This window comes from Rhinolophus sinicus, chromosome 18 (genome assembly GCF_057876585.1).
Source record: "Rhinolophus sinicus isolate RSI-liver-muscle chromosome 18, RSI-T2T, whole genome shotgun sequence".
In the NCBI taxonomy this organism is placed as follows: domain Eukaryota; kingdom Metazoa; phylum Chordata; class Mammalia; order Chiroptera; family Rhinolophidae; genus Rhinolophus; species Rhinolophus sinicus.
In genome coordinates, this window is record NC_142518.1 from 78,600,469 (window position 1) to 78,613,819 (window position 13,351).

General features: G+C 35.3%; 1 protein-coding gene across 6 annotated transcripts in view; it reads right to left on the reverse strand.

The window, feature by feature from the left end:
• Window positions 1-2,149: 2,149 nt before the first annotated feature.
• Window positions 2,150-13,351, reverse strand: part of LRCH2 (leucine rich repeats and calponin homology domain containing 2) — a 165,730-nt gene continuing 154,528 nt past the window's right edge. For 5 of the 6 annotated variants that reach the window (XM_074323566.2, XM_074323563.2, XM_019718098.3 and 2 more), the window contains one exon: window positions 2,150-6,938. In XM_074323566.2, coding sequence (XP_074179667.1) covers window positions 6,819-6,938 — 120 coding nt within the window. In that variant the 3' untranslated portion in view covers window positions 2,150-6,818. The other variant, XM_074323564.2, reaches the window with a different exon arrangement.

The following is a 13,351-nucleotide window of genomic DNA, read 5'->3' on the forward strand; positions in this document are numbered from 1 at the left end:
TTGTTGATGGTTTCCTTTGTTGTGCAAAAACTTTTTAGTTTGATGTAGTCCCATTTATTTTGTTTGTTGTCCTTGCCTGAGGAGATGTATCAGTAAAAATGTTACTAAGGGTAATGTCTGAGAGTTTACTTCCTATATTTTCTTCCAGGAGATTAATGGTTTCGAATCTTACATTTAAGTCTTTAATCCATTTTGAGTTTGTTCTTGTACATGGCATAAGGTGGTCCAGTTTCACTTTTTTTCTTTGCATGTATATGTCCAGTTTTCTCAGCAGCATTTATTGAATAGACTGTCTATATCCAAATGTAAATTCTTGCTTCCTTTTTCATAGATTAAATGACCTTATAGGGATGGATTTATTTCTGGACTCATTACTTCCAGGCCACATACTTCCATGACAACACTCTGGACATTTTGTCATGTAGGACTATTTCTGAAATAAATTTGGTCACCATATTACTTGACAATATTTTCAGGATTCTCATTCTACCAGTCTCAAAACATCAGTTCCTCAACCATCTCACAGACCCGTTCTACTCCATCCACATAAACCCTTCTTTGCTGCAGATCCGGACAAGATGGTGGAGTAGGTAAATGCTATGCTTATCTCTTTTCTCACAACCATATCAAAATAACTAAACTATAGAACTATCATTGAGAATCACCTGAAGACTAGCTAAACCAAAGCCCTACAACAAAGGACATACAGAAGACGCCCATTTGAGACTGGTAGGAGGGGCAGAGATGCATAACGGGCTGGTCACACAACAATGTGTGACCATTAAAATTTGGGAGGGGTATCTCGGCTGTGGAGGTCCTTCTGGAAAAGTGAGGGGTCCCAGCCCCACAGCAGTATCCCAACCCAGGGTCTCACTGCCAGGGAGAGAAGTTCCCATAACTTTGGGCTATGAAAACCAGCAGACTGTGGCTGAGTGAGACTAGTGTGGCTGCAGTACCAGCCACTCCTCTTGAAGATCCTGTGCAAGGACTTACTTACTCTGAGCTCCAGCGCTGGGGCAACAGCTTGAAAGATGCCAGGGACATACAGGGAGGAATTGAATTGTCTGACTTTAGGGTGAGGGCTGGAGGGGTAGCTTTCTCCTGGAGGGAGAAGCAGATAGAAGCTATTGTTTCTTTTTGAGCACACCCTTCTCCTGGCATGCAGATGCAGGCAGCCACCATACCTAGCCCTCATTAACCTGGATAACATCATTCATTCGCCCTGATTCCCTGAGACTTTGCCCCACCCAAGTCACTTCCAGTGACTTTTCCGTATAAACAACCCGCCTTGGCTCATGCTACAGACTTTCGTAAAATCTCTCAAAGGTTCACAAAACCCACACACGCAGCACCTGGCTTCGGGTGCATCCCGTACCTCTGGCTGAGCAGCCCTAAGCCCAGCACTAGCGACAGCCAAACACAGTTCCTGCTTGACCTCTCAAGGCACCTCCAAGCCCAGCTTGAATGGTGGCTACCTTGCAGATTGCTTTGTGGCTCATGCCAGATGGTCCTGGGCAGGGCACAGGCTGCAGCTGAACTTGGCCTGAGGAGGGGCCCCTGAGGCTGACACGCCCAGTGGCCAGCTTTGGACCAATCCGGAGCATCACTCGGCTGACCCTGGGGTCAAAACACTCAAAGGCACACTGGGCACCAGAACTCTGCTAAAACAAATCCTGCTCCGTAGGGTCCGCCCCTGTACAACAGCTTCCCACTGTATGGAAATGAGAACTATCTATCAGTGTAGGGAGTATAGTCAATGGTACTGTAATAGCTATGTTCGGTATCAGATGGGTAGTAGACTTGCTGAGGTTATCACTTTCTGAATTGTGTAAATGTCTAATCACCATGTTGTTTTGTACACCTGAAATAAAGTTTTAAAAAAGAACTAAAAAAAAAATTAATGTCGTTTTCTAAGTATTCCAAAAGAGGAAGGTGTTATGTGTTAATATTTGCTAACTGGACATATTAAGTTGTTTGAATGTAAATTACCATTTCATAATCTGTATCTTATTATTCTTGTGACTAATTTCCTTTGTCTTTAAAATTATATGGTCATGTGTGTTTAAAATAAAATAAAATTATGAAAGTGTATTAATCAGAGCATAAAGCACATCTTCTGAACCATAAAAGAAAACCCCAAAGTCCTTAATAAAGCAAAACACATTTCTTTATTAAGAAATTATAAAGGTAAAACGCAAAACCATAAAACTCCTAGAAGAAATATACAAAATAAATTTTATTATAAAGTAAAATAGAGACCTATTCAAAAATGTTAACCTATTGTGAAGACCTTGAAGCATCACTTAAAATATTGAACTACTATTGTACAATAAACTGGTATTAATATGAAGCTTGAATGACCATAAAGCCTTGTTACTCAAGTTAGTCATTGGGCCAGCAGGATTAGCATCACTTGGAACCTTGTTAGAAATGCAAATCTCAAACTCCATCCTTGAACAATTCAATTAATTGGCATTTCGTTAATAAGGTGATTCATATAGATACTAAAGAATCACTGCCCTAAGGTATAGTTTTAATTATGACTTGGTATGTTATACAGCATTACTTTGTACTTCATTCCATTAGAAGTGACTGAGATATTTGAAGAGTTTTAGAAAATTCAATTTGCTATATAAAAAGTCTATTGCTATTTATGTATTTACGTACATATATACCTAATACATTTCTCACCCACTGAGGTAGATTCTTAATACATATTAATGGAGTACAGAAAACGAATTTATTTTTCATAACCTTAAATGGTAGGGTAATCTAAATTATAAATTTGAGAGTCTAAGAAAATAGGATGCAATAATTTCTTTTAAATCTTTAAACAATCACATTTCAAAAGATCACATTTTAAAGAGTCTCCTCTTTTTACAAATTTTGGTAACACTCAAATGATTCAATCAGCAACTTTCCATACTAAACTATTGATATCAGAATTCTCGTAACTTCTAAACTCTGGTTTTCCAATGCACAATGCAGTATGATTCTCTTTTGCTAAAACAGCTAGAGACTTGCACTAAACACACACACACACACACACACACACACACACACCTGTAGACAATCTAAGCCAGGGGAGTCCAAACTTTTTTCAATGTTTTTCACCAAGGGCCATATGTGGTAAAATACAGAAACAGCCGGACCACTCACTCGAGGTGAAGTACGTATTGCCTCTCCTGGTTTATTTAAGTAAACTAAATATATTTTTGGAATTTGCTGCGGGCCAATTAAAAATGGATTGTGGGCCGCAGTTGGCCTGTGGGCCGCAGTTTGGACACCCCTGATCTAAGCTATTTAAACACCACAAGCATGGGACTTTTTTAAAAAAATGTTTTAAATGCAGGAAAAGAAAAGATCACACCTTAAGGAACAGAAAATATCTGGGCATTTCGAAATTAATCTAATATACAGTAATGTACCAAAGGGAATCCAGTCCCTTGGAGTGGTCTGGACACTGGGATAGATTCCTGAGAACCTTAGAACAATTCCATGTAGAATATCAAAATTTACTAAAGCAAATAACAAGATTAGTACCATTATCTAAAGATAATTCAAAATTCTGTGATAAACTCACAAGTTTTCAAACAACTTATGCCAAATATTTACTTATATAAGTACTTCTTTAAATCTGACACTTTAGGGTAATTATAAAATGGGCAATATTATTTTTAATATTTACCTGAATAACTTTCTACTTTTATGATAAGAATTATGAATGAATAAGTCATGTTAATAAAATATGTGGATTTTTAAAAATTTAGAATAACTTGAAAATGAGAGATTAAATTTTTATCAAATAGCTTAAGGGTAATTAAATCACATACCTCGAACTAAAATCTGCAATAAAAATAATCACAATTTGATTTTATGTGAAGGTTTATCTGACATTTATTTATATAAAGAGTCTATCTTAAATAAAGGTGACATTATTTGAGAAGCTATCCTAGGGAATTACCATTTTTTAAAGAAAGCATTACATACTGAAAATAACATGATGTAAAAGAATCTGGACTTTTAAACAACTTACTTTGAACATCCTCTCAAAGTCTATTTTTCCATGCTAGAGAACATAAACACAAGCTATCAATTATCTACCAAAAATGGATGCTATGATGTTGAGAGAAGAGGTAGAATAGAAAATAAATCTCAGACTTTGTTTTCTTCAACTTTATCCACAGTTTGCATCGGTAAAATACATTTAGGGTTCTGTTTATGTTTAAATGCATCAGAAAATCAATCATGATAGATCTGTGACCAATACAAACATTACTGAATTCTTCAAAAAATTCAGTTAGAAAGTCAATAAACTAGTATTCTGTAAAGATAATTATTAAACAAATGGCAATGCATTTTTATTCCTTATTTCAATTCTAACATATCAAACATCACTTCTTTCTTGTGCCATACAGTAATAAAGTGTAGAAGCAGCTACCTACTGCATTTTTAGGGCCTAATAAAACATTTTAGTTTGATTATTTAACCCTCTTCAAATAACATATCCAATTCAAATAATGACAATCATTCTTAATTCAATAACTGATGAAGTAAATATGTAATAACCATAAAAATCATATAGAATAAATTTTATAGTTATTTAAAACTACTAAAAGAAATACATCAGAGCCTTATTGATATAATGTACTCTGAGGCACTATGCTGTGAAACTGCCTTAGAGGTGGTGTTGCCTTTTGGTACTACAGTAAATAAACTGCCATGGTATAGACCTCAGATGGACCCATCCTAAATGGAATTTTGCTTTGTAGTAAAAAGTGCTACAGTGAAGTTCTGGTGTATTTTCTGTTTAAAGTAATAATTAACAAGCAAGTAAAATGCAATAAGAAAATGGCCTATAATTTCACTAATATTTCAGTGATATGAAACAGAAAATACAAAATAATCAACATCTAGACTGATTAATAAGAAGAATCCTATAGCATGCTCAGTAGGAAAGCAGTATGAATGACTGCTGTAGCTTTTAATGGTCACTTTATTTGTAACATTGTCAAATTTCTACAATAAAAACTAATAACTAAAGTATTTATTTGCCATTTCTTACCTTTATTACCCAAGTTTTCACAAGGAATATTATGTCAATGAGGTTATTTTTATTCAAAGATTCAACTGAAAAATAGTAACTAATTAGCTCAAATAGTTAAAGTAATAAATTACTAATAATTTAATTTTTAAACTGCATAAAATAAAAACTTTAATTCTTCAAAAGCTCCAATTTGACCCCTGGGGTATGTAAAAATCACATCTGTTTTCTAAAGCCAAAATTTAATTATATAGCTTCATGCCATATGATCAAAAAAAGTAGAGTTGTTCCTAAATCAGCCCTTACTAAACCACTAGTTTGGCACACTAGTTTTTACTTTTTATATATCCCCTTTGAAACATCCAGGCCAACATTTTTAATAAGTTGCATCCATATTGAGAGGTAACAAGTGCAAATAATCACATATTTAAGATATGATACTTGCTTGGCTACTACAAAAGTAATTATACTCTTCTATAGGAAACAAAGTTATTCATTACAGTAATGTTTTTGAAAAATTCCTGCACTACTACCAATGTAAATTTATCTAACTCCAAATTAAACAAGCACTTTATCTAACATAATATACTTATGAAAATATTTATAAAATGGTCTGAGTTTAATTCAACAGCATGTTAGTTGAGGATTATAAGATTTACAGGACCCAAAAGTGGCCAGATTTCGGGTAAAAAAAACCCCCACAAAAAGCCAAAAACCTATTCCTCAATTGTTGCTCTCTGAATTGGAATATAACTAAAGGCAGCACACTGATATGATGTCCTTGAAAGTCAAGACATAAATCCAAACTTTGGCAGTTTTATCAAAATGTCTTTGATAATTAGTACTTTGCTAGTTCTCAAAAACCTTACTGCTTTGTTTAACATTTTCAATACAGAATAAAATACTCTTCAAATAATACATTTTAAAAGATGATTAAGATTTGCAAAATTAAATAGCATAAATTAAGCATATTAATATTGTTTTTTTTTGACATGAAATAACCAATTTAAGGAAAACTGCAATGCACTAAATAAAAAAAACACAAATACCACAATGTGAGGCACACTTAAATCCTCACATATTACTGACCTTACAAATCTACTAAAATATTTTAAAGTTTCATTGATTCCATTAACACATATAAAGAAATTGCAAAAATGCTTAAGACTATATGAGTCATCAATTACACAGGCACTTCACATGTAAACAATCTACAGTACAACTGAAAATATTTTGGCACCAACCTAATACTAAAAGAATTTAATATAAAGCCAGAGTTCTATATTTTCTACTAATTTTTCTTTCTAGAAAACTAAGACCAAAGAATAAAGAAATTGTGTATAAACTAGAATTAGAAGTGTATTAAATAACTCAAATATACAATTGTTTTAAATTGGTAAAAAAGATTACCTTATCTAGATGTTCACTAGTATGCTATGGCATTGAAAATTTACACCTAATGAGATTATTAAATTGAAAGCACATTTTAAATTTAGTATCATTTTGATTTTCCAAAAATAATCAAGATTATCAACTAAGTAAAAAGAGAATCTGAATTTATCAAAAACTCTTATTAAGTTAATCCAGTTTTCCCCCAAAGGAAGTTTGGGCTATTCAAAATTTAATTTAACATAATTTTTAACATAACTTTGTTAAACCTAAGGCTTAATAGAATAAAATTATTTTTGATTAGACATTCTTATTCATGAATTTGAGATATTTGAAGTCACTTCCAATAAATGAAACTATATACTTATGATATTTAAATCTTATTTCAAGCTGTAGAAAGCTGAGATGCCTTGGTTGTAGGTAATTCAAGAAGAGCCTGAACTGTGACACCAACTTTCACAAGACCTCTCTCTTCCAAAATATGATGAGGCAAACAGAGTCTTTCCTGAAAAACAAAGTAAGTGATATCTGAACATTTGCCTTTTAATATTGCAGTAAAGCCTAAATAAGTCTCAACAGTTTTTTTTTAAATGCTTTCTGTAAAGCTTCAAGTAAAAAGCACACAATTCTAATTAAAAATGTCTGTTTCAGTAGACCTTTATGGTATGGCATTGTATTTTACAGGGTGTGTTTTGATCTGAGGTTGATCTGATACACCTGAACCAATATTTTTAAGTGAGACAATTATGCTAGATATTTTCCTAAGCTCTTGTGCTACAGTAGAAAGAGCATGACATTTCCAGCCAGGAGATCAAAGGGCCATGTAATGTGAAGTACTAAAATTCCCTGATACTCAGTTTCTTCGTCCTGAAGATGAAACTGTGAGAAACACACAAAACAGTCTGTATGTGGAAGCACTTTGTAAACTGTTCAATTCTGTACAAAATTGGCCATTCTGGTTCTGTTCACCAGTTCTGAGGTTCCATGGTCTCTGATATATGTAGCACGTCAGTACTTTTCTTGTCTTAAGGGTATTTCCCTCCAGCTTCTAGTGATGTTGTGCTGCTTATTAGTTCCAGTAGTCTAGATTTGATAAATAACAACTGCCTCCTCTTCTAAGCACATCACATGTGCCATTTGATCTTCACAACTCTATGAGAAATGTTTAGAGACAACTTTGCATTAGGTTTCATTAGCCTTCATTGATCTTCTTCTAACATCCTAATGTTTCCAAGTGTTCTGTCTTAACCCTCCTCTCTTTTTACACTATATCCTCTTCTTGGTATTCCCAAAGCCTTATCAAAATTTCAAGGATTAACTGAAGGTTTGTGTGCATGTGCACAACAAATAAATTTGGTAGATATTTTTGAAGAAACAATGCAGTCAACTGCTTCAGTTGGGATACCATTCACCTCAAGAAAATAAACTAGTAATGGACAGAGTGGGTGGCAAAGAGACCATCTATAGGCCCCATATGTATGATCCATAACTGTGTTTTAATTGACTAGCACAGTGTTTTACAACTCTAGAAACATTACCATTATTTTAAAAATCCAGTGCTTCTTTAAACACTGAAAGCCTTGGCAAAGCTGGACCTCTATTCCTAAACAGTAACACTATCCTTAATCCTGATTACTTTCAAAAGTGAATTTCCTGCACAGATCTCTATTGAGCTCCAGATAAAAATGTGAACTTGATGCAACCAAATAGATGTTCAACAGACATATCAAAATCAATGTATCCACTATAGAACTACTGCCTCACTAAACTAACTTGTCCTTCTGTATTCTATACCTCAGTTCAGCATTACACTTTTCAGTCTTTCTCAACAAAAACCTGGGAATCATAATACTCTTCCATTTCTTCCTTACTCTAATAAGCCATTCACCAAATACTACTGATAAAATCCCATTTGTCAAAAGAATTCGGAAAAACTATCTTTTTATCTCCATTTTCACTGCAACATTAGTTGTCCTACTAATATTTTCCTTATATATGCAAATAACCGCTGAAGTATATATTACAAAAGAAAAAAGGTTTGAAATCAATGATCTCATCCACTACCTTAGAAACCAGGAAAAGAGCAAATTAAATCAACGGCAAGCACAAAGAAGGAAAGGGTAAGGGAGGTAGGGGGTGGGGGGTGGGAGATGAGGGTAAGGGGGATCGAATATATGGTGATGGAAGGAGAACTGACTCTGGGTGATGAACACACAATGGGATTTATAGATGATGTAATACAGAATTGCACACCTGAAATCTATGTAATTTTACTAACAATTGTCACCCCAATAAATTTAATTTAAAAAAAGAAAAAAAAAGAAGGAAATAGTGAACATGAGAGTGGAAAACAATAAAATAATAAAACAGAAAATAATAGGGAAAAAAAATCAATGAAAGAAATTTTATTTCATTTGGAAGTTTTGTTTTGTTTTAAATCCATAAAACTCTAGCATGATTAATCAGGAAAAAAAAGAGAAAATACACAAATGACCAATATCAGAAATAACAAAAGTAACATCACAGCAGTCTACATGTACTAAAATGATAGATAACTTTATAAGAATAAGTTTGACAAACTAGATGAAATGGACAAATTCTTTGAAAGATAAATATACCAAACCTCATGCAAAAAGAAATAAAAAATCAGAAATCTCTGTATTTATTAAAGAAGTTGAAATTGTACTTAAAAACCTTCCCACAAAGAAAACCTCTGGCCCAGATTGCTTCAGAAATGAATTTAACTAAATGCTTTCTAAAAAATAACAATTCTATACAAAATCTTTAAGAAAAGTTAAGAGCAGGGAATACTCCACATTTTCAGTTAGGTCAGCATTACCTTGACATCAAAGCCAGGCCAAAATTTAAAAGAAAACTAAAAACCAATATCCCCCTGAACATAGATACAGAAAGTCTAAGAAAAATATTAGGAAATTGGACCTAATAACATAAAAACAACAACAAAATCCATTATGACCAAGTGGGGTATATCCCAGGAATCCACGTTTGAGTTAACTAAAAATCAACCAATGTAATTCACAATATTGTGAAAGAATAAATGTTATCATCTCAGTAGTATAGAAAAACCATTTGACAAAATTGAACATCCAATTCCTCTAAGAACACACAGCAAACTAGGAATGTAAATGAATTTCCTCAACCTGATACAGACAACTTATGGAAAACGAACAGCTAGCATTTGCAAATCATATACCTCACATGGGACTTGTATCTGGAATATATAAAGAACTCCTACAAGTCAATAATAAAACAGCAAATAATAGAATTATCAAATGGGCACAGGAAAGATCTCTCTCCAAAACAATATGTACAGGGGTGGCCAGATGGCTCAGTTTGTTAGAGTGTGAGCTCTGAACAGCAGGGTTGCCAGTTCAATTCCTACATGTGACAGTGAGCTGCGCCCTCCATAACGAGATTGAAGACAACGAGCTGTTGCCAAGCCTCCAGAGGGGCGGCCAGAGGCTCAATTGTTTAGAGAACGAGCTTTCGATTCTGCCATGGGATGGTGGGCTCCGCCCCCTGCAACTAAAGAATGGTAAACAGACTTGGAGCTGAACTGCGGCCTCCACAACTAGACTGAAAGACAACAACTTGGAGCTGATGGGTCCTGGAGAAACACACTGTTCCCCAAACAAATTAAAAAAAAAAAATAGAGACGTCATAAAAATGGCGGCGTGAGGTGAGCCTCTTGCAATATCCCCTGAAATTTAAAACGAATTGAACAACTACAACAGACAGGCAAGACTAAGACACCCGCAACTGAAATCATCTAAAGGTGGGCAAATTGTGCAAGCAGGGGATGAATAAAGGGGGACGTGCGGTGACGAGGCGCGGGGGTGCAGACCTAGCTTGGTGCTCTAGGGCGCTGAATTCCTGAACCACTGCACCTGCGGCAGAGGGAAGAACTCGGACTGCAAGGGTTCTGCTTATGGCTCTCAGGGCAAAGGGGACAGCATACAACACGGCAGAACCCAACGTTCATGGCAGAGACCTCGAGGCAAACACTGAGGGAAGAAGGGTGAAAGCGGTGGTTTAAGACCTCACTGCTAAGCAGAGAACGAAAGCCTTAGGCACTGAGACTAGACGCCACCTCCTTACACACCCAGAGCTCATCCCACCCCCATCTGCCCACTGCTAGAGCAGAAGAGTAGCAGTGTCAGATCAAAAGAACAGAATATTTGCAGGTCTTAGAAACATGGAAGCATAACTGGCTGGGGTGGTGGTCACCGCCATTGCTCTGGGCCACCTCTCACAACCAACCCTGCCCCTGTCCCCACCTATCTGGGGACCGAGGTGAACTGTTCACAGAGGAGAAGCCAGCCTTCCAGGGAACTACCCCATTGTGTGAGAAGCCAGAATAGTGCAGAGAGAATATAACACTACAGTGTGAGAGAGAATAAACGGCCACAGCGCCAGAGAAAATAAAACATTGTATCAACACCTACTGGAAAATAAAAAAGAAAGACCTCTTTCTATCAACCTGCTGCAAAACCCACTCCTGTAGATGTTTGGAAGAGAAATATTACATCATTAATTGCCATGAATAACCAAGGTAACAAGACGGTTCAGAAAGAAAATGAAGTCTCCAGAAAATGAACTTAAAGACATGGAAATATATGACTTGAACGACAGAGAATTCAAGAGTACAGTTCTTAAAAAACCCAACGAGATGCAAGAAAACACAGGCAGGCAGTTTCATGAACTCAGAAACACAATCAAAGAACATGAGCATTTTATGAAAGAGATTGAAATTTTAAAAAAGAACCAAATAGAATTTCTTGGATTAAAAACGCAATAAAAAAAAATGAAGACTGCAATAGCCATCTTAGGTAGTAGGGTTGACCAGAGGGAGGAAAGAATCAGTGACATTGAAGATATAAATATGAAAATGACATGAATGGAACAGACTTGAGACTTGAAAGAAATGAAAGAACTGTGCAAGAACTTTCTGACTCCATCAGAAAGAGCAATAGAAGGAGAAGGAGAGAAGGGAACAGAGGGTATATTCAAACAAACAGTCAACGAGAAGTTCCCAAACTTGTGGAAAGAACTGGATCCTGGAATCCAAAAAGGAAATAGAACACTTAATTTCCTCAACTCGAACAGGCCTTCTACAAGGCACATTGTATTGAAGCTGTCAAAATTAATGACAAAGAAAGAATCCTCAAGGCAGCCAGGGAAAAGAAGACGGTAATCGACAAAGGAAAGCCGATTAGACTACCATGAGATTTTTCAGCAGAAACTCTACAAGCCAGGAGCTAGTGGAATCAAATATTCAAACTATTGAAAGAGAGAAATTATGAGCCAAGAATAATACATCCAGCAAAGATATCCTTTAGATATGAAGGAGGAATAAAGACCTTTCCAGACATACAGAAGCTGAGGGAATTTTCTAATACACGACCTGCACTACAAGAAATACTAAAGGAGGCTATTCGACCACCATCAACAGGGACAATTTGTGGCAACCAAAACTCAAAAAGGGGGAGAGTAAAGGTCTGAACCGGAATATGGGAATGGAGAAAGTAAGCGTGCTGAAGAAAATGGAATACTCTAATTATCAAACTTTCTTTTACATAAACTTAAGGGTAGCCACTCAAAAAAAATCCAGAACTGAAATATATACTGAAATAAAAAAAGAAACAGAGGGAAACATCATAGAATACCACCACACAGAAATAACAGACAACAACAAAAAGGCAAAGAAACAATGGAGACACAGACGTACCAGAAAAGTAAAGATACAATGACAGGAAATCCTCACATATCAATAATCACCCTAAATGTAAAAGGACTGAACTGAACAATAAAAGGCACAGAGTAGCAGATTGGATCAAAAAACTAAACCAAACCATATACTGACTCCAAGAGACACATCGCAGTTCCACAGACAAAGACTCAAAGTGAAAGGGTGGAAATTGACACTCCAAGCAAATGGTACCCAGAGAAAATCAGATATATCCATACTGATATCAGATGAAACATACTTCAGGATAAAAATGGTAAAGAGAGACAAAGATGGATATTTCATAATGATAAAGGGGACAATACAACAAGAAGACATAACAGTCATCAATATTTATGCCCCCAATCAGGGAGAACTGAAACATACCAAGCAATTACTAACAGAACTAAAGGGAGAAATTGACCAAAACACAATTATACTAGGGGACCTAAATACATCATTGACAGCTATAGATAGATCATGCAAACATAAAATAAAGAGCAGCCCTAAATGACACATTAGATGAAATGGACATAACTGACATTTATAGAGCACTTCATCTTAGAACATCAGACCATAATTTTTTCTAGTGTACATGGAACATTCTCAAGTATGGACCATGTCTTGGGGCATAAAACAGCCTCAGCAAATTTAAGAAGATTGAAATCATACCAAGCATATTCTCAGATCACAAGGCTTTGAAATTGGACATCAACTGCAAAAAGAAAGCAAGAAAAAAACACAAACACACTGAGATTAAACAACATACTTTTAAAGAATTACCGGCTCAAAGAAGAAATTAGAGGAGAGATCAAAAGATACATAGAAAGAAATGACAATGAAAATACATCCTACCAAAATTTTTGGAATGCAGCAAAAGCAGTTTTAAGAGGGAAACTTATATCATTACAGGCCTATCTCAAGAAACAAAAAATCCCCAATATATAGCCTCACATTGCACCTTAAAGAACTACAAAAAGAAGAACAAATGAAACCTAAGGTCAGCAGAAGAAAGGAAACAATAAAAATCAGAGCAGAACAAATGAAATAGAGAACAAAAAGACAATAGAAAAAAATTAATCTGACAAAGAGCTGGTTCTTTGAAAAGATTAACAAAATTGACAAACCCATGGCTAGGCTCACCAAGATAAAAAGAGAGAAGACACTAATAA